Source organism: Diabrotica undecimpunctata, chromosome 1 (assembly GCF_040954645.1).
Source record: "Diabrotica undecimpunctata isolate CICGRU chromosome 1, icDiaUnde3, whole genome shotgun sequence".
Classification (NCBI taxonomy): domain Eukaryota; kingdom Metazoa; phylum Arthropoda; class Insecta; order Coleoptera; family Chrysomelidae; genus Diabrotica; species Diabrotica undecimpunctata.
In genome coordinates this window covers 129,536,208-129,559,756 of record NC_092803.1, presented here as the reverse complement: position 1 = coordinate 129,559,756, position 23,549 = coordinate 129,536,208, and the positions used below count along the sequence as shown (strand labels likewise).

The 23,549-nt window shown below is 31.1% G+C and overlaps 1 protein-coding gene across 2 annotated transcripts in view; it reads right to left on the bottom strand.

Moving 5' to 3' along the window:
• SPR (G protein-coupled sex peptide receptor) overlaps positions 1 to 23,549 on the bottom strand; it is a 1,160,093-nt gene that overhangs the window by 269,637 nt on the left and 866,907 nt on the right. For both annotated transcript variants that reach the window (XM_072519558.1, XM_072519552.1), the window contains one exon: positions 6,608 to 7,148. In XM_072519558.1, coding sequence (XP_072375659.1) covers positions 6,608 to 7,009 — 402 coding nt within the window. In that variant the 5' untranslated portion in view covers positions 7,010 to 7,148. The remainder of the gene's footprint in view (positions 1 to 6,607; positions 7,149 to 23,549) is intronic.

Here is a 23,549-nt window from a genome sequence, read left to right as displayed (position 1 = left end):
GCGTATAAAAATGTCTAATTGGAGGATTTTAGTTTTACCATTTGTACTTTACGCGGCTATTCAGAATACTTGTTTTCTTGACACACAACCTCTGAAAATCTGCAAACCAATGAAAAACCAATTAAGAAACATTGAAATAAATCAAGCTAACAACCTTTGAAAATATAATGACTTTAAAAAAATGCGAATAGGTACCCGAAAAGAGTTTTCTGATCGTAATGAAATTTCGTATGCTGCTTTGTCTTGCTTTTAACAAGACTATTCCAGTTAGGAAAGTATAAAAGGTGCGGATATTACGTGATTTTAAATATAATTAATAATTTTATAAAAAAAAACGTGTAGCAGTGAATCCGTGCTACGAGACCGGTTTTACACAAATTTTAGAGTATGGGATATTTACGGTAAAAATAAAAATTAGTAGTTTTTTATTTTATTATTGAATTAATAGTCATTATTTGTCAACAAAACATATAGGTTGCGTGGTATCACAACAATTGGCAGTTTTTTTTTTGAGAATAATAAATAACCAATATGACAATCAAGAAAATAAAAAATATGAAAGTGAATAATCATCCACTGAATATGGTTAACAAAATCGTTGGGGCCGATAACTGATGAAGGCGTGGAAATAATCAAATTAAGCAAGTAAGTGATAATTAAACTTGAAATAAATTATTGTGGAAATTGCACAGTTAAAGCAAGAAGTAAATACGGAAAGAAACGATAATTTAAAACAAAATATAAAGTAGACTTTTCGGAAAGCTACGTTAAGAAGAAGAAATGAATAATAAAATATATGGTAATCAAAGAATCCAAAATAAAAAATGAAGGATTTAAAGATGCAATCAATCGTATTTAGACTAAATTGCATAATAATTTAAGAAAATAAACAGAAAACAGGGTCTAGCAAGGAAAAGCGTCAGCGGTTATAACGAGAATTTTCACCAGAAAATATTAAGAACTTATCATAAAAAATAAAAGCAAGTTAAGACCAACACAGCAGTATTTCATTGAAAATGATAAACTCAAAAGAAAACGGTTAGTAAAATAACTGTAATGTAATAAAAAATTAAATAACCATATAAATATTCGGTGTCTCAATTAAGCAAAGCCGCAGCAAAGCTCTTGCTGAAATTTGTAAATCTTTAACACACACATATTTTTTGGTAAAATATTTAGTATTTATTTACATATTTAACATTCAATATTTTTCCCATTCATCATACCCTTAATTCAAAGGCAAAAAGAGCCATATCTACCGATATACAAGCACTCCTTTTCAACTTTCTTCGGACGCTACTCCGGATCCAACTAACAACCAAATGCCTTCCCCCTTGTTAGTAAAAAACAATATTCTCTGTAAAGCCCAAAAGTAAAAATCTAAAACAATTATAACAGAAGAACACAAACTGATACTTAGTTCACTAAACGCAGTTCAAGGTATTTGCAAAAATAATCCATCGGAACTTACTCTTACGGAAACTTAGTTTATAGCTTTTCTAGAAATTATATACGGTATCATAGATCCACTTAAAGAAGCTTTAACTTTGCTTCCTACATTCAAGGGTTACTAAACGACTTATCACTTCTCCATTCAAAAACAAAGGAAAGGTCTTTTAAAAACCGCATTACTAAACTACAAAAAAAAATAAAACGACAACTTAATCCTAATGCTCCAACGCTCCTATTTCTCAATGTTCATATCAATCCTCACAGTCGCCCGTATCTCACTCTAACTAAAAATCGCTTTTAAAATCATACAATGGAATTACGATGGATTTTTTCCTTGCTTGGAAAGAATCCAGCCAATTAGTTGCCGAAAAACAACCTGAAATCATATGTTTACAAGAAACTTCCTAAACTGAAAAAAATTTGAAGACTATCATTATATTCCAACTAATTGCAACAGAGCCAGTGGTGGGACTTCAATTTTTATTTCCAGTGAACTATTTTCATCTCATCTCCCTCTCACCACCAAACTGGAGGATATGGTCATAACCACATGGCGCCCAAATAAACTTACTATGTGTGGTGTATATATTCCCCCCAGCCACTTACTAAAGGAAATAGAACTTCTAGACCTTATTTATCAGCTCCCCTCACCATACATTCTCGTAAGCGATTTCAATGCTCATAATTCTATGTGGAGATCCAATCATACGTCAAATAAAGGCAAAACTATTGAAAACGTAATTAACTGTACGAGCTCATGCATATTAAATACAGGTTCAAGTACACAGTCAAATTTTTCCTCTGGGACATTCTGTTCAATAGATTTTAGCTTTAGTGAACCCAAATCAGCACCTTTACCAACCTGTAAAGCCGCTAATGACCTTTATGACAGCAATTATTATCCTATCATCATATCATCTAATATCCTCAATACTGAACTAAACTCTGTCCAGAACCTACTGGTGACTAAAAAATGCTGATTGGGCAAGTTACACATCCCAAACAGATATCGCCCTTTCTTCTCTCTTACTATCCGACAATATTGACACTAATATAACATTATTCACGGACACCATACTTTCAGCTGCCAAGTAATATGTCACATAAACAAAAAAAGTTCCTTGATGGAATATATCATGCCAAACTTCTATGGAACAACATAAGGTGGCACTTAAAAATTATCGAAAAAAATAATAACTTACAAAATCTCACAATATTAAAAAAAACTAGAGAAAAGTCACGGTTCATTATAAAATAAAGTAAAAAAATTCTCTTGGAGAAACTATGTATCTTTTATTAATAAAAATACCAATCCTACCGAACCCTGGAGAAAATACGGCGAATCCAAGGAATCAAAACGAACGCCAAAATTTCTACTCTTATCTCAAACAATATTGTTATTAGTGATAATAAAGAAATTGGTTGGCGAAACCCTGGCAAAACACTTCGATACAAAATTTAAAAGCAAAATAAATTCTTCTTTACTTGAACCATTGATACACACCACTCCTCCGTGTTCTTCCGAAACAACTAAGGATATTACATATCTGAATTCGCTATTCTCTTACGTAGATCTCACTTCTGTCATTAACACTCTTAAAAACACTGCTTCTGGCCCCGACGTTATTCCCTATATCTTTGTAAAAAAAGTAGGTCACCTTAAACTTCTTGAAATGTTCAATTTAATCTGGTCATCCAATAAATTTCCGAACCAGTGGCGAACCTCAATTATAATACCCATTAAAAAGCCTAACATAGCCCGCTCGTCACCCAGTGCTTATAGACCAATATCACTCACTTGCACTATGTGAAAAGTCTTGAAAAAATGAATATCAGAAAACATATGGTTCTTTGACAAATATAACATAATTCCTAAAGACAAGTCAGGATTTCGACGAAATCGCTCAACTCAAGACAATCTATAGATAAATTCACATTCAGATGGCAGCGTTCCAGAGATAGGCCTGTACTTTCTATATGCCAGAAATAACTACATTGTTGTCAGTTTTTAATCGTACCTACAATCGTACGTTATGGGCCGGCTCCTATAAAAGAATTATAATTTCGGAAATATTTATGAATGTGAAACGGAAAAATACTACATTTTTTTAATTATATAATTTTTCTGTTGGTATTTTAAAAATAGAAAGTTATATTTCGGAAATCTGGTCTTTTCGGAATTATATCTTCTGTTCAAAATTGTTTACAATTCGTGGAAATGAAATAATTATTTGTATAATCCGATTTTGATCTTAATGTCATTTTAATGACACACTTTCTCTACCTGCATTTACAGTTACAGACATTAAAAAATAATTTAGAATTAAAAAAATATACCTATTTATAAATTCAAAATTATTGTCTAATGCCAGCAATTATAAATTCAGGTAAATACTTGAGAGTCATTAAAAGAATTTTCAGTTGATATCAGACGTTTGTGTCGTGTCAGTGTCAAAATGGCCGCGAGTGTAATAAAATTCAAAAACGGTAATTTGTTAAATAGTGAATGCAAAAAAATAGTGTTAAATGTTTTTAACTATTTATCAAACAGTAATAATGATAAAAGTGTATCAACAATAGTGCGGGAAGTTTCTGCTATGACTGGAGTCTCTGAGCGAACGATATTCCGATATAGAAGTGAAAGTAAAAATGGTCCACTCGTAACTCCTATAAGAAAAAAAAGAACCGGTTATTTGAATAGTCGTGAGAATAGATATGATGAAGCAACTCGGTCTAGAATAAGACAAGTAGTGCACGGTTTTTTTATGGACAATATTCCTCCAACCCTTGACGTAGTACTAGAAAAAATTAAGCAAATGGAGCATTTTCCGAATTTTTCCAAGAGTACGTTGAGAAGACTATTGCACGACATGGGTTTTATATATGGCAAACAAGGTAGAAATTCAATATTAATAGAAAAACAAGAAATAGTCGCTTGGAGGCGTCACTATCTCCGGGAAATAAAGAAACTGAGGAACGAAGGAGCCAATATCATTTATATGGACGAATCATGGGTTAATACTGGAATAACCAATGGGCAAGTATGGCAAGATACAACAATAAAAAATAGCCGACAGGCATTTCGTAAATGGACTTACCACAGGTTTAAAAACTCCGACCGGAAAAGGACCAAGATTTGTTTTAGTCCATGCAGGAAACAAAGACGGATTTGTTGAAGGTGCTGACATCACTTTTCTTGCCAAAAAAGGTGCTGAAGATTACCATGAAGAGATGGACGGAGATCTATTTGAAAAATGGTTTGAAGAGATGTTAATACCGAATCTCCCAAAAAATAAAAAGAATGTCATTATCTTGGACAATGCATCTTATCACTCTAGGAAATTAAATTTTCCCAAACAATATTGGGTGAAACGTCAAATTAAGGAGTGGCTCTATGAAAAGGACATTTATTTTGAAGAAGATTACTTAAAAAATGAACTTCTGGAAACTGCTAATGTATTTAAAAATATTTATGACAAATACAAAATTGATTGTATTGGTGAAAAATACAGGAATCACAGTGACGAACAATGCCGCGTAGATGTACATATCTTAAGACTTCCGCCTTATCACTGTGAACTGAACCCAATAGAAATGGTGTGGAGTGAAGTGAAACGGTACGTGTCCTCTAAGAATTCAAGTTTCAAACAAAACGACGTTAAAACATGGATTTATGAAGGTTATGATAAAGTACAGAACAATGGACATTGGAAAAATTACGTCAACCATGTTATAAAATTGGAGAATAATTTTTGGACAGTAGACAACATTCAAGATGACATTGAACCTATTAGAATTTCATTAAACGATGACTCTGAAGATGAACTAGATTATGAAAATGAAGATGATTGAAAATTGTTTTTCGGGAGTATTCTTTTCTCAGTAAAGGTAATAAAATATTTAGTTGATCTGGTTGAAATGTAGCACACTTAAATAACTCATTAATCGACATAATTTCAAGTAGTTATATTAGACGTCATTATGCAAAAAATAAAGTTATGAACATTTAATAAATTAGTGCACAATTGAGGCCCCTAGAACACAAGGGGTGTAAGTGCCAAAAACAAAGTTTTGAAAAATCTTTGTTCAAAGTTCGATATAAATTTAAAAACCTAGGTAGCACTTTTTCAGTTTTCAGCATGTTTTCAATGACATGTAATTTTTGATGGTGTTATTGTTGTTAATGTAGAAAGTTTGAAGCCAAAAGTACGTGCCTGTTGTTAGATATCAGTTGCTAAGTGATAAGCAACTGCACTTACACCCTTGTGTTCTAGGGGCCTCAATTAGGGGTTTTTGCAATTATCTCAGTCATTTGTTTATGTATTTTAATTTACAAACTAAAAAATTAAAAAACTCTTTAAGATCTGCAACATTTATTTGAAACATTTTTCCCTAAAATGCACGAGGAACAAAATAGGCAAAAAAATGATTTTTTCCAAACTTCATCTTTCTTTAAAAAATAAACAAAGCAAAATTGGCTGTAATTCTTCAAGGAATTATCATCAGTTATCCCTTATCTACCGTTTAGAACATTAAAAAACCTGTAGAATATTTTTCATATTTTTTTTCCTATTAACTGCGGTATTATGTATAAAAGCATTTTAGGAATTATTACCATTTATTTCATTCACGAATTTTCTATTAACAACTTTAGCTTACCTAAACATATCTTAGTTTACCGTGAGTTTGGCCCTGCTTATTTTACAAAAGTTGCAAAACTTACAATGGCAGTAGAATTGGCAACGCTGTTATCCTATATCCGTACACTGCCATCTCAACGTGACTTTTAGTATAGTAATTCTCCAAAGTCATATTTCCGATGCTTTCAACAAAACTCAAGAAGTAGCCGCTACTGTATTTGACTTTGGAAGCGCATTTAATACTATAAGCAGGCACTTTACACTGAACAAACTAACTCTATATACTCGTAATATTAAGGGAATATATATTCAATTTTATACAAAATTTCTCTCTTTCGAAATTTTTCTCTCATACAAAATACGATATAATACATTTAATTACAAATAAAACACAGTTTAATAAAATATTACTAACACTCCTGAAAATAAAAAGATTGTTTTCGTAGGTATCACCAGTCTTCATTGATAAAAACGGAATAGGAGAATAACAATCAATAACAAAAATAAACACTTACCTCATGCATCAAATTCCAAGAATAACAAAGGCTGGCCGGAAACAAAGGTTTGTAGTGGTTCCCCAATGTATACATGTAGATCAGCCAAGGTGACGGTACCAACAACGTGAACATATCGCATAAAGCCATAGCCATCAGGACAACGTTGGTCGGAGTGCGCATGTGTCTTTTACTCAGTACTATCACAATAAGCGTATTGGCTACCATTGTCACCACAAGCAAAATAGGCATGAGATAACCATAGAGAGGAGTTGCGTATGTTATAGGCATCTCCAAGGTTATATTTAAGAAATCTATATTTGACATATTCAGTTCCATTTGTATAATCGACGTGTTGGTCCATGAATTGGTGGGTGCTACGAAGGTGGTGTTGTTGGTGTTTTCCGCCATCTTTGTATACATTTGAATATTTATGAGCAATAATGTACAAATATTCAGTAGTTGGTATGCTACTTATTTATTGCTGGAAATACAGAAGATTTTTCTCGGTATATTTATTGAAATATTCTGCCATTGTGTCCATTTTCTCCTCAAGATTCACCTGGAAACAAACAATGTATTTAGTTTAAATACACAAAAACGTTTCATTATAATATATTGTATTTAATTGATATTTTTTGTTGTGTTAGAATAAAGTTAATAAAATGAATTTGTCAGTGTAAAATAAAACAATATCAATTATTTCATGAACTTAATTTTTAAAATTATTATTTTTATTAATAGTTACTAATGAATTTATATTTCGAATTATTAATATTCGTTTATTTCATAAAATTAATTAATAAACAGCATATTGTATGAGTATAATATTTAGGCAAACAGATATATGAAAATAGATTATTTTTCGGTCAAATAATTTTTACTAAGTATTTCAATTTGGTTTTTGTCTATAATTTTTTTATTTGTCACAGATCTCATATTATTTTTATTCACGTATTTTTATACGTTACACAAAAAATTGATTCGGATGAAATCATAAACTTTGATAGATATAAACTGAGCAGCAAAATTAACGCACCACCTTAAAATTGTGATCTTTTTGATGTCTCGAATTTCATAAACCTATTTACCGATTTCAATGTTTTTTTTTAAATATGTTATAGCCTTATTCTATAAAAATATCACTGCAATAATATTATTGTACAGGTAAAGGTCATTGTATACCGCGTGTAACAACAATACTGTGTTTTCTCTTTAAGCTGGAACACCCTGTGGAATATTCTAGCATTTATAAAATATTGGAATTAATACTCAACTATACCCTTTCTTAATATTCTGTTTCTTAAATTATTCGCTTATGTTTGATAATAAAAGAGATATGTACTTTTATAATAAAAAACGATTTTATTAGCATAACCAAAGAAGTACAGCTTGTAGCATTGTAGCATTTTTAAATTCCGTGGTATATATTGAAATCCCCTCGTATACGTTAAAACACCCAAAAAGTGATTTTAATTCTTTTTGCGTCGCCGAGTTGATCTAAACACATTTTACACATTTAATATATAACAGACGCATATTCTTTGGTATTTTCTTTAATCGTTTTTCGCTTAATATTGCGTTTCAAATAAACATCCACTTAGATCGCTGAGAAGGTTATGTCGGGAAGCGAATGGTTTTTAAGAATTACATCAATTACGTCAAATTTAAAATGTTTTGTGTTTTATTGTCCCTTTTCATGGAAAATGTGTAGCAGTGTTAAGTTAAATTTGTAGTTACAGTTTAAGTGAGGTTTGGAAAAATCGTTGAGCAGTCAAGACGCTGTTAGTGTCGGTGTCAAAAACCGGCAAAATTTTTTGTTAAAAATAGTGTATTATACTCAATGTAATGTGTCAGTTTTGAAAGAGTAATCACTGTTTCTATATTTCTAAGTATCTAAGAGATTTGTGTCGTCTACAACAACTTTCTCAAGGATAACCACATGTTGCCATTGTGTCCAGTTGTACCTATTCCAGTTTTTTTTAGAAGCCGTGTCAAATTTTGCGCCTCAGTGAACAACTTCCAGCCTCATTTTCCGTTTCAGAATATTTTTCCAGTTTGGAGATGAATCTGTTCGTGTGGCAGAGAGTGTGGGTCCAGTTCCTAACCCCAGAAATTTTAGTGAAATCCAGGTAACTTTTGTGTTAAATAAACATTTTCTAATAATAATTGCTTTCATAACAATTTGAGAAGTTGTAATAATTAGAATTGTAGATGCTAGGGTGTGGTCTACGTCTAGATTTTATATTATTTGTTCTGTTTTGAAGTTTAATATTGACATCTGACAGCTAGCTTTATTTTTTTTAACATTTGGTAAATACACTTAAAAAGATATTTATTTATCTGAAATAATTTGTTTCTGCTACAAATTGTTGCACATTAACAATTATTGTAAGCTTTGTAGTGTCTCCAACTGCTAGAAACTGATAGAATATAGTAAGTGTATTTCTTTGTTACTTTGTATTTACTTTTGTAACTGTTTGTGGTGAGACAGTAATAAATATTTAATTTTTTTCCCTAAACCATTTTGTTTATTTATTTAAAAAAAGCTCCTAACCTCTTTTGTGTTTTCTTTCATCCGGAAGGAAGATTCCTCAAAGAGGCGTCCATGTTACATAGCTTGAGAACCTTCTTGTGTTGTGTTTTGTTCCAGGAGATTCATATAAGTACCCCTTTGTTTCATTTTTGTAGTTGCCCCAATCCAACCCCCTTGTCATTCACTTATCCACGACCCAGTTCTCCAAATAAACCCTGAGTGGCCGTTCGCAACGTTTCGGTTTGTTTTGCCTGCCCTATCTCGACCCCAATAATTTCTGTTTCCAATTTGCAACCCCATAGTAATACCGTATGTGGTAGGCAAAATAATCGTTACATCATTAAAGTAACAAAAATAAATTAATACAATACGCGTCAGTAGCGTGTGTTTTCGCCTTCACTTCTAATGATGGCTTTACATAGACATACTCGAAATAAGGTTTGCTATTTGGTCTTGATCAATATCATTTCAAATCTTGGGAGCTACTGTCTCTACATCTTGTACGATTTCATCGTATCCAGCAAATGCCATCGTAGTATTCTACTAATTATCTCCCACAAATGTTTGATCGGGTTAAGATTTGGACTATGCGGTGGAAAATTCAAATTTCAAAGATTTACCTGTTGTAAATGGTTGTTGTATGTGGTTACAGTTCGTGCAACGTGAGGTCTTGCATTATCGTGTATTACAAAAAATAGTACAAATATAAGGAGCAAAAGGTACAACATGCTCAGATAAAACACCAGTTATGTACCTTTCACTGTTAAAAAACTTCCAGTTAAATGAACATGATCTGTCCGAGCTGTTAAAGAAATTCCTTCCCAAAGCATTATAGACCCTCCATTAAATAAAGTCGTTCTACGTATATTGCACTGGGCGTAAAGCTCATTTGGTCATCGGATTAGTCTTAAATGTAGATCGGAACTATAGAGACAAAATCTAGATTCATCTTTCCAGTCGTCATTATTCCAGTTTACGTGTTCTCTGGCAAATTGCAATCTAGCTTTGTGTTAGTTTTCAGTTATTGCTGGGCCTGTAGCTGGTTTTTAAATATGCAAGTCATATTCTACAAGACGTCTTCTTACGGTGTCACTGCCGGGTAGGATAATATGAGCCGCACTAAGTTCCGTTAAAAGATTCCTTGACGTGGTAAATCGTTCTCTTAACGCGCATAATCTAATAAAACGGTCTTGAACAACCGTAGTAATTCGAGGTATAATTTTTTTTGTATTTTTCAGCTGTATTTTTCTAAAGCGAACCTCTGATCGATAGCATGGTAGCTAAGGCCAACACTATATAAGGTCACTGCTTGAACACACTCATCACGATCAAATTCCTTGTAGCGCGTTTGGCTTTCACCAAACAACAAAAAAAATTCCGCACTTAATTGAAACTTTAAATAATAAATCAACTAATTTTCACAACAAAGCAAACACTTTTTGACTGTTGGACGTCTGTGAAATTGTTAATTTCTCATAGGCTACTCTAGGCTTGGTTAGTAAACTAAGCAGAAAATGAGCATTTATTAATTAAAAATATGATAAGTTGTTAAAGGACCTAACTTTTTTATTATCCAAGATAAGCAAATAAAGCAAAAGAAAATATTAAGAAAAGCTCAGCCTATAGTTGGGTTTCAATTTTAGTATTTTATAAATGCTAGAATATTTCACAGGGTGTAGCAAACTTTGCACCACAGAAAAGGAACCCTCTGATTGGTGCACCCAGTATACAATGACAATTTACCTGTCTAGCTATAATCTTATTAAAGCAATATTTTTAAAGAGTAAGGCTATAACATTAAAAAAAAACACTCAAATCGGCCAACAGGTTTAAGAAATTTGAGACATCAAAAATGTCCCATTGTTAAGGTGGTGTGTTAATTTTATTTATATTGTGCTGGAGATAAAATTATACTTTTATAAAAGACCAAAATTGTCGCCCTTAAATAACGATAAATAACTTATTGTTTATTAGATAATATCTTCTTTTTGTATTTCTTAACAGTTTGATGGCCCTGACCCTGCGACAACTTGCTCCGAAGCGGGGTAAGTTGCAGCACAACGTGTCGCTCAGAAGAAAACAATTTTATCAATTTTGATTATGTCAAATTGCAACTAAGCTACAAATGTATTCGATAATTAGTTGTTTTCAAATCAAACACGTGAATGCATACATTTAAAAATACCGAAACTGCGGAGACTGGCCACGGTCTTCCATATCTAAAATAACCTAGGAAACTGGCAAAAAATAGGGAATTTTTAAATTATTGGTGGAAATAAATATATTATAAAGTGAGATAATGAATTAAGTGTCTAAATATTTTATGTGATTCCTTATTAAGTACTAGTGATTCTGCCCGTTCACAATGCGACGGGGCATCTAATCAATTGCATCTACAATAACTCTACTTAATTTTTTTGTCTTTCTCCTATTTAAGGCTAGAACGTCAACAAAATAATATTTTAATCTGTTAAACAACTTTCATAACAAAAAGGTCACTTTTGGAGAGTCACTAAATTTTTGCGTAAAGTCCTTTAATGAAATCGACCTACGTATAAAACTAGCGTAATTATAGTTTGGTAATTTATTTGTTGCAAAAGCTCAAGTTTTGTATTATATTTCTGATCGATCACAAAATTCGCAGCTAATTTTTTAGAATCAACAAAATTTTCAAAAGAATTAAAAATTAACTAAAAAAAAAACTTTTTTCACCTCCAGGTAAATTGTCTTATCTGACAGATAGTTATCTGAACTAAAGAGATTTATTTATAAAATAAAATGTACCCCTCTTTTCACGTCAAATTATGTTGCGGTTACTTATCTATATGATAAATGTAAAATTTATTTCGGAACACTCCAATATTTAATTAGTTGTCAAAGAAATCACTAAAATGTTTTAATATCTCTTTTAATTATATACACTCTGAGCCAAAATTAACCGGCCACCTTAAAAATTGATGATTTTTGATATCTTATATCTCCTAAACCTGTTGTCCGATTTAAGTGTTTTTTTAATATGTTATAGCCTTATTCCTTGACAACATCTTTATAATAATATTGTTGCCAAATAGGTAAATTTTCATTGTATACCAAGTAAACGAATCAAACTGTGTTTTTTTCTTAAAGTTTGCATCACCCTGTGGAATATTCTAGCATTTGTAGAATAGTGAAATTAAATCGTTACTATAGCCTCATGTTTTCTTAACATTTTATTTTTTGATTGATTCGCTTATGTTGGATAATACAAAAGTTAGGTGCTTTAACAACTAGACATGTTTTTTATCAATTTTTATTTCCGCGGAAAAGAAAATATAATCTTTTTGAAAAAAAAGTCATTTGTTACAGTAAAAATCCAATGAAAAAAATATTTGAAGAAAATTCACATTGCCATTCACATCACATTCATTAACAATATTTTGGAAATCAAAGTCTAATTGAAAAAAAATTGGGTATCAATAAAGGTGTTGCCGCCTCTAGCCCTTAGGACTTCTTGGAGCCGGTTTGACAATCCATTCATGATATCCTGGATATCAGATCGTGGATATTGGGCCACTCATCTACCGCAGTTGTCTTCAGCTCTTCAAAGGATACAGGAACTAGTACTCTTGCTCTTACCTATCTTTTGAGGTTATCCCAGATATCCTCAATTGGGTTAAGATCGGGACTGTGTTCTGGCCATAGTAGAACTTAAATCCCGACCTCATTAAGGTACTCACGGGTAGATCTTGCTGTATGGTAACGTGCATTGTCATGTCTTAGTCTGAAGTTATCACCAATGAATGATGCAAAAGGCATGACATGGTCTTAGAGAACTTCTTGCAAGTATACTTGGTCATTCACACTGCCTTTACCGAACACAGCAAGATCAGTACGCGGTTCGTAAGAATTACCTCCCCAAATCATAATTGACCATCCTCGGTAAGCCACTATTTCGGTTATAGCGCATGCAGCAAACCTTTCATTTTGACGCCTATAGACACGTTGGCGTTATTTCTGACAGTCTTCTTCTAATCGTTTGATTACTTACACTAACGTTTCTCACCTCAAGAAGAGACCTACGAGCTTTAGGAGCGGTGCAAAAGCCATTTCTCAATACTTTAGTGACAATGAGGTGCTGAGTGCTGACAATCTCGAACTGAGGTGCATCGTTTTCGGACTCGACCTGGCCTGCGGTTGTACGATCCTGTCTCCCGAAATCGTCTGATGGCATCTTGTACCGTAGTTCTGGGTACATCGAGTATACCAGCGGTATGGCGTTGACTGTAATCAGCATCAACTAAAGCTACTGCTCTAGCAGCATCAGTTGGAACGAGTGGCATTTTTAAAATCACAAACAATAAATAAGCACTAAAATTTCAACCAAAAACAATATTCGCTCACAGTGATATAAAATTACAATTTTAATTGTTAATTTAAATTACAAATTTAATTTTAATTACAAATTGTTCAAGAATTGTTATTAACACGAAAACAGATTTGCAATAATGTCGTACAACGACTATATGTCAAAAATTCTTCGATGACACAAATTTAGGAAACAAATTGTCACAGGTAATGTAAACAAAACAATAATAAAGGTGGTGGGGTTAATTTTGCTCGTGAGTTAATCGTCTGTATTGATCAAAAACATGGCTAGTTGTTAAACTACCTAACTTTTGTATTATCCAACATAAGCAAATCAATAAAAAAACAAAATGTTAAGAAAACATGAGGCTATAGTTACGATTTAATTTCAGTATTCTACAAATGCTAGAATATTCCACAGGGTGATGCAAACTTTAAGAAAAAACACAGTTTGATTCGTTTACCTGGTATACAATGAAAATTTACATGTTTAACAACAATATTATTATAAAGACGTTGTCAAGGAATAAGGCTATATAATATTAAAAAAATCACTTAAATCGAAAAACAGGTTTAGGAGATATAAGCTATCAAAAATTACCCATTTTTAAGGTGGCCGGTTAATTTTGGCCCAGAGATTTGTGGTGGCAGGAATAAATTAAATTATGTAAAGATAAATTTAATAACGAATAAAAAAATAATACATGTTTAATGATTATTCTCAGGTTTTTCCATAACACTAAACTATTATATAAGAATAGCTCAAACATCTTCAACTTTAAAAAGTTTACTAATGTCTTCATTTAGTAATTCATCTTTAAAATGATCATAATATTGATCTCTCGCTAGGTTATACTCGTAGAATATTGCTGTAGATTGGAACGGTTGAATCTTTTCAACTTTACAGCCACTTCCACTAGATGAAATACCTAAACCTTGTCTTCCATACATAAAAAGTTTGGTTGTATATCCGGTTCTAATATGAAATTTATTATAGAAATTGGATTGTTTAGTGGACTTCTTAAAAATATCTTTACTTTATAATCAGAACTTCCTTGTAAGAATCCATTTCTATTATCTCCATAGTACATTTTTTAAGTAAATGAAAATATGTATACACTTACTTTTATAATCATTTATCAACAACTATTTACAATATTTTCTTAGAATATAAATCACTGTCGGTTTACTTAATCCTAACCTTTTATAAAGTCTTTATCATTACAAAAATTAAAATGTTCTATTCTACATCAAATATTATGTTCTCGTACTAAGTTTATAAACATTAAACATCACACTGATCATACTCTCCAATTTCATTAAATCTGTCAATACACATATCTCCAACCTACACGAAAAAACAATATTTAGGTTACATTTTTGATTTCGCGATAACCTAAAATATAATAATGAACTACAATAAACACAATTTATTTTCCAGATAAATTTTTATTCAGTACTTTATTTGGCAAATAAATATTTTATATTTTATATGTCAGATAATTTTAATTTATTTTATCTCTGTTTATATGTTCAGGTTTCTTTCCTAGGTGTGGCTAGAATTTTAAATTTATACTAACATAAAACTTTAAATTATTTTGTATTAAATTTTACCTTAAAAATATTATTAAAATTAATTATTAATTAAATTAAAATGTAATTAATACAGTATTATTAATTAAACGTATCGTTTAAAGAACAAAATACGATTGAAATGTCAAATGGTGGTAGTTCTGATTTCTTCTTTAGATGGCGTAGTTAGTTTACTGGACCAAATGGCATTTTGTGCGGAATTTAAAAATTTACTGTATACGTTTAATATTATTCATATCATATCATCAATATTATTACATCAGTTTTCAAGGCAAGCATGTAGTAAGAGGGAGGGTCCCATTAAGGTGAAATGTAAATGAAAAAATGGTCAAAATTAATTACATACGATACGTCTTGCTTTACCATTATGTACCTAAGTAAAAAATAAATGTTTTTAATTACATATTTAATAATCAGAACAACCAGCACCTACCAATATCTTAAAGCAGAACTATCAAAACCTACAAATCTGAGCGTTCTACTATATGTCCTACTACAACTATACCAACCTACTAGGTAGTTTAATAGCCGTTAGATAGTTACGTGAATTTTAAGTTCAAAAAATGTACATGTACATGTTCTGTTAAAATCAAAAACGTTTTAAAATTTTGTAATTTTTTTAAATATTTTCATTATTAATTTATTATTTAATACACCAATAACACTTTCTTGTAGTTTTTTTGAAACTATGGTATATAGCCAACCACTAATAATATATTCTTTATAAGTTTATAAGATATTACTGTTGGTATTCCATGTTTATTCAAACAATTTATCTCCTTGATTTTTTGATTATTCTATCTAAGGATCAGACGTCGATATTTATTTTTTTTTAAATCATTTAATAATAAATTCATACTTCTTGTAACCAAAAATCATCTCACAGTCCACATATTATATAAAAAAATCGTTTGATTGCAGAATTCTTTTTTGACCTTATCATAAAATCCAATTCTGAAAACTCAATTTAGAAGTTGAAAAAATCAAATAAATATTCATTGAACCACAAAAAATACATTAGGAAATATTTCATTCCAAAGAGAAAAAGCAATAAAACAGTGGCAGCTACTAAACAGAGAGATCACAAACGCTCCTGTAGCATTAAAATATGTTTTAGTATTAAAATGGAAAAAAGTCTTAAATCTAACAAGCATCTCATTCTGATCAAGTCATCAATCTAAATCAATTTTTGCTGATTAATTTATTCTTTCTTTAGCGTAATTTTAAACTTTTTTATTATTCAATTGTAAGGGGACTGTATACCTGAAATCAATCCAAATAAAATATACAGATTATAGTAAAAACACAATTAAATATACAGGGTGAGGCGTGGTAAGTTTTTATTACCAATAATGGTGTATACAGTTATGTTAAAAATGTGAATATTCGAAGGTGTAGGTTTTGGATGATGCTGAGTTCAAATATAATGTTTTCCTGAATGTGTCGCAAGTAGACGTCAACTTAGTTTAAATAAAACCTAATATTGAGGTGCCAAAGCCAATGAAATCATCATTAACAATATAGGATATACCGATGACACCGTAGTATTAGCAGAAACAGAAGACCAACTAAAAATATTGATGAACATATTATCAGAAGAAAGTCACAGGCTAGGCTTGGACATAAACTTCTCTAAAACCGAAATTCTGGTATTCCACAAAAACCCCCATGAACAAGTTACACCTAACATACAAATAAATGGTATCACCCTTTAGAGTTCCCAAAGCTTCATATACCTGGGCAGAGAACTAAATAGTCAACTAGACCACTCAAAAGAGATTAGAAGACGCATTGAAATAGCAAGATCTGGTTTCATGAATATGCGTAAAATTCTCTGTAACCCCAAGCTATCAGTCTCAATAAGATTGAGAACACTAAAGTGTTATGTGCAGTCTCTATTACTATATGGCTGTGAGACTTGGACATTAAAACAGTATTGGACCAGCAGAACTACGAATGAAGAAGTACTGAGAGCAATGAACACACGCCCTCATCTGGTCAATACTATCAAAATTAGAAAGACGTCATATCTAGGATACATAATGCGCCATAGGGAATTTGAGTAGCTCCTGGTCATATTAGAAGGCAAGATTGAAGGTAAAAGGGACATAGGACGAAAGAAAAAATCTTGGCTACGAAACATCAGAGATTGGACCCACACAAGAGGAAATGAATTAATTCATCAAGCCCAGAACAGAAAGAAATTTGCCATATTGATCACCAACCTCAACAGAGAAGGCACTTAGGAGGAGGAGGAAGATAAAATTTGTGCACAATGTCCTATACCAAAGATAAAGTAATTTCGAAATATTTCGATTTTTTTCAAAATTTTGAAAAAATCGTAGTCTATATTGTATAACGATATCTCCATTAATAACAAGGCTAGTATCTAACTTATTGATATTTTATACAACGTGTTTTAAACTTAGCTACCAACATGCAAAATTTAAGCCATTTATAAGCTGCTTACTTTACATAGAATACCCTGTATTTAGTTACATTTTCCGCTGTATTTTTTAAGCCAATTCGTTTAAAATTTGTATTTCCTATACCTAAATCTAACCACTTTTAAGATATTTCATTAACTTATACTTTGACATATACATTATTCAACCTATATTCAGAGGAAATATTCAGTGAAGCCTTGGACAATTGCGAACATAGAATCCTTTTAAATGGAGAACGCCTAAACAACAGCTGCTACGCAGATGACACCGTTATTTTTGCAGACAGTTTAAACAGTTTACAGCAACTAATAACCACAATAAATGCAGGAAGTGAAAGATTTGAAGTAAGCACATCAAAAAATAAATTTATGTTCATCAGCAAAAATAAAATTAGAGACGTCCAACTGCTTATCAAGAATACACCAGTAAACTGAGTAAAACAGTATACCTATCTTGGAATAATAGTAAACGAACAACGGGATCACTCACAAGATGAAAAATGTAGAATAGAGAAGGCTAGGAGTGCATTCAACAGCATATCCAAACTCTTTAAAAGCCACAACCTTAATCTGCAGATAAAAGTGAGGCTCCTATGATGTTATATCTTTTTGATTTTATACTATGGAGTTAAATCCTGGACACTCACTGAAGCCATGGAGATAAAACTTAAAGCCTTTGAGGTGTGGCTATACAGAAGAATCCTAAATATATCATGGACGGACATGGTGATGTATACGATTAAAAGGAGAAAATTAGAATATCTCGGACACATAATGAGAAATGGCACTAAATACAGATTACTGAAAATAATCCTTCAAGGCAAAGTATTTGGAAAGCAAGGAATTGGGAGAAGAAGAATATCATGGTTAAAAAAACTGAGAAAATGGTTCTCTACAACAACAATTAATCTATTTAAAGCATCTGTTGATAAAATAATTATAGCCAGAATAATCGCCAATATTCGAAACTAATAGGCAACAAAAGTAGAAGAAATATTGAACGAAACAAAAGTCATATTATTATACCATACCATTATACCATATTCCAGATTGTGTGTTACACAATTTAATACGATAGATTATAATCTGTATAATTGTTTTTTAAACCTGGACAAAAATATTGATATTAAAGCAATAAATTCTAAATAATTTTATAAATTACCAAAACACTTCTTGCTGGAACACTGTTTCTATAGTATACAGGAATTTGTTTGTTTGAGCTCCTAGTGTTGTCATTTTTATTAAAAATTATTTTACACCTAACTGAATTGTTTCTTTTTATTTTTATATTTCTATTTTTCACTGTATGTTATATTATGTCTTCTTGTATTATATCTTAGCTATTTTCTATGTATACATGAGTGACTTATTTATATTTTGACATGACATGTAGTGTTTACTACGTAAAAATTGTCAATAAACGGATCTATCTATAAAGGGTTCTATCTATCCATGGCTGTCAAACATTTGATAGTTAGAACGTTCTTTTATCAGTTTGTATTTCAAAGTAAATAATGGTAAATTAACGATTTACCAATGATGATTTTTTAAATCTTATTCTTATTTACGGCAAGTGTAATATAATTGTTGAACGGATCATTAGTAAATCCTACATCTACCATTATTTCCTACAATGTACAAACTGGTAAAGAAAACTGTCAGAACAATACAAATAAATAGTTAACGTTCCAACTATCAAATTTTTGACAGTCATAGCCTACCTTTTACTAATATTGAAATAATTAAGTGTTATGTTTTAACTTAAATAATAAAATATCTCAAAAGTGGTTGGATTAAGGTAATATCGATATTGAAAGAATTGGCTTAAAAAAATACAGCGGAAAATGTAACAAAATACAGGGTGTTCTATTTAAAGTATACAACTTATGACTGATTTAAATTGTGCATGCTGGCAGCTAAGTTGAAAACACCCTGTATGAAATATTAATAAATTAAACACAATAGGTTAACGGAAAAGCGCTTGTTGTTTATTGGTAACAATTTCAAGTGACTATCCTTGTTATCTATGTTAATAATAGAGATATTGTTATTTAATGCAGACTAAATTTTTTCAAAGTTTTGAGGAAATCGAAATATCTCGAAAATACTTCATTTTTGATATAGGACTTTGTGCACAAAATTTATCTTAAATTGTATGTAGAATTCTAAAAAACAATAAAAAATATTAAGTTCTATTTAAAAAAACAAAGTTGACGTCTACTTCCGGTGAAACCTGGAGAGCCACAATCAGGACATTACATTTCATCTCAGTATTATCCAAAATCTACACCTTTGAAATTGCAGATTTTCAATATAACTTTATCCGCCATTACTTTTAATCAAAACTTGTCGCGCGCTACATATAAACGCCATTGTTGTTACATAAAAAATATTTATGTAACAAAAATGGCGTTTATAATCCAAGCTTCATGAACCGTTACATGAATTCTAATTAAAATTTTCAGAATCTTCTTTTCCTTTATTCCAGGAATTGGGCATTTTTTACCTGTTTTAGAAAAACATTTCGCTCTATATTTTCAAGAGGGATCTTACACTTCTTCTCACTTTTATTTTGTAATTAAGTACTTGTGTAGTGAGTATATTGTCAGCTATTCTATTGTTTCCATTTTATTGTTTGTTTTTTTATTTTCTTTTTGATCGAGTAGGTATTTATTGGATGTCTTACGTATTTATTTATTTATGTATTAAGTCTTATAACGCCTTTCATTATTATGCAAATTATTTTTCGCTAATTGGATTCTTAAGTTATCCGTTTGCGTCGCTATCAGCTTTCATATTTATATAAGAGCGTAGGTATGCCCATTATCTTATGTTTTATCATTGTATCCTTTCTAGTCTTTTCCATCAATGTTCTGTAAATTGTTCCACATGTATATAGTCCAGGGAAATAAGTAGAATATAAGGGGGTTCATGACATCTCAATAGCCAGGTACTTAACGACATTTTTGTTAATATATACCTATAATAAGCAAACTTAGATGTTGTCTGCAGACATTCGGCGTTTTTTTTAACCCTGGATTACTCTCATAGCAACTTGTTATATATGAGCGGTCGCGTGGGATACACGTCTGTCCCAGAATGTGTGTGTGTGTGTGTGTGTGTGTGTGTGTGTGTGTGTGTGTGTGTGTGTGTGTGTGTGTGTGTGTGTGTGTGTGTGTGTGTGTGTGTTTTATTGGCACTGGTTTTGACAACCAACTGGCCAGTCAATTTGTTTTGAGTTCTCTCTTTACACAAGATAGTGTTAGTATTTAAATTTAAAACTATTGTATTGACAGGTAAGACATTTAATGTTAGAAACTTATTAGTTTACTCTGTTTTTGCTGTTTTATTTTTTGTATCTTTTTTTTTTATTTTTTTTTAAATTTTTTTTTACTTTTTTTTACTTTTTTTTATTTTGTTTTATTTATTTTTTTTATTACTACGCTTAGACATAAACCCGATACAAAACGTCGGAGGTTTATATGTTTTCAGTAAATTTTTTTTTATTTTATTTTTTTTTTATTTTGTTCTCCATTTTTTTTATTCTTTATTATTTTTTTATTGTTTTTTTTTGTCAGAGCTTTAATTTTAAGCAATTAATATGACCATATAAAATTTTATATACATCTAGATTCTTTGACTCTAAAAGATGTGTTAGATTAGAAGGTAATTGAACATTAACTTGAACTAGCTTGGTAAAAAAATTTGATATCTCAATAAAATGTAAAGGACATTCTAACAGCATATGTTGTAGATCAGTTAGCTCCCCACATATACATTCATTATTATTTGTCAGTCCTATTTTTCTTTTGTATACTGGAGTCATACAATGATTGCTTCTTATTCTACAAATAGTTTTGATGGAAACTTGTTTAAACCATGTCTTGACGGAAATTGTGGGTTGGATTCTTTTATAAAATTTGCCTTTGTCTGAATTGCTGTAGTGTCCCTGCCATTTTGTGCGTTTAAGAGATCTGATTACAGATATTAAATCACCCATAAGAAGTTGATAGGTTTGCAGAGTGAATTCTTTCATTGTTGCTTTTTAGCCAGATCATCTACTATTTCGTTGTTTTTTATACCAATATGTGCTTTTATCCAGCACAATATGATATTTTTACCCGTTATCAAAGCTTCACTATTCAGTGCTATGATGTCACTGATGATATAATTTTCTTAAAAATTATGTAAAGTATATTTCAGTTTATGAACAAATCTTTTGCAGTCTGTAAATATAACATAGTTTAGTTATTTTTGATTCATACATATTTTGTAGGCTTCTTTGACTGCTACGAGTTCAACTGTGAAAGTTGTCATTTTGTCAGGTAATCTGTTGTTTATCTTTATACTTTTTTGGAGGTAGAATATAGCATATCCAACTCTACCATCCATTTTTGAACCATCGGTATATAGTTTTTGATAACTCCCCCAATGATGTTGTACATACTGAAGGTGATCTATTCTAGTAAAAAAATCTGTGGCAAGAATATTACTTAAATGGCAGTTAAATGGAGATAAATAATCTTCACAGTTAAATGTTCAAGATGAGGTTTGTTCCATTTGGTGTATGTCGTCAATGTAACTAGAAACGTTGAGAAAACTTTCCACAACTAAAAGCTGCTTCTTTTTTTCCCAGTAATGATGAGTTAGGTATATAGTGGTTAGTTGTACAATTTTACTCAACAACAGTTTATTGTTAACTGCCACTTTAAATATAAATTTCTCACTTAAGAATTCTCTGCGTAATGAAAGTGCAGGTTCATTAAGCTCACATTCCATGACCAATATGGGAGTACTACGAAGATAACCAGTGCTTAACCTAAGTGCTTTATTTTTTATACTTTCGATTTTTTGGAGTACAGCGTTTGATGCTGAGCCATAAAATATAGATCCGTAATCCAGCATCGATCTCATTAAATTTCTGTATAGTAATATTGAGATGTTTGGGTCAGCTCCCCAGTTACTGACACTTACAGTCTTGATGATATTTACTGCGTTTTCCGTTCTTCGCAATATATAATTTGTGTGTTCTTTCCAATTTAATTTTGAGTCTAAGAATACGCCAAGAAATTTTATTGAAGTTTTATAATGAATCTTATAATTATCAAATTTTAGGTGGTTTTAGGTTTGGAGGAGAATATCGTTTTCTAGTAAAAGTAACAATGGTTGATTTACTCTCCGAAATTGGTAAATTCTTATCCGTCGCTCATTTTTTTTATAATATTCAATCCTGATTTAAGGTACTCATTACATTTATCTATTGACTTATTTTCTACATAGATTGCAACATCATCAGCATACTGTAAGATTTTTATATGCCGAGGAAGTTTATTTTATAAATCAGCAGTATACAGAATATATAATAGAGGACTCAAGATGCTACCTTGTGGTATTCCCAAAGATGTGTACCGAGTGTTAGACTTATCTCCATTTAATCTAACGTGTACTGATCGATTAACATACAAATTAATGATATTCCATGTTACAGTTTCAGGTATTCCTATTTCCAACATTTTCGCATATAGAATGTGGAGATTAACATTGTCATAAGCCCCTTTTATATCTAAAAACAAAGCACTAACTGCTTTCTTATAAGTAAACGAACCATAAATGTCTATCAATAAGTGACTAAGGCTTTCTTGTGTGGATTTACCTTTTCTAAAATTTTTTCTAAACCTTTTCTAAAATTTTGGTAATAGGTCGTTCTTTTCTTACCAAAATTCCAAACATTTTTTAATAAGTCTCTCATATGTTTCAGAATAAATCAGATCTTATATATTTAATTAATGTAAAACAAAGTGTGCTTTTATAAAATATTTATTAGACAACCTTATATTTTGTAAAAGCGAATAAATACGTTTTAAAATCCAAAGTTGGATAAAATGGTAACCAGATCGTTTATTTTCGCCTGTTGCGCATTTTAAGCAGACGATCGGTGATTCTTCCTGATGTTCTTTGCAGATCCAATTATTGTAGACGGAACAATAGTCCCTTGTTCTTTTGTCTCTTTTCCGAGAATATATGCAGCATCGACCATTAACTGT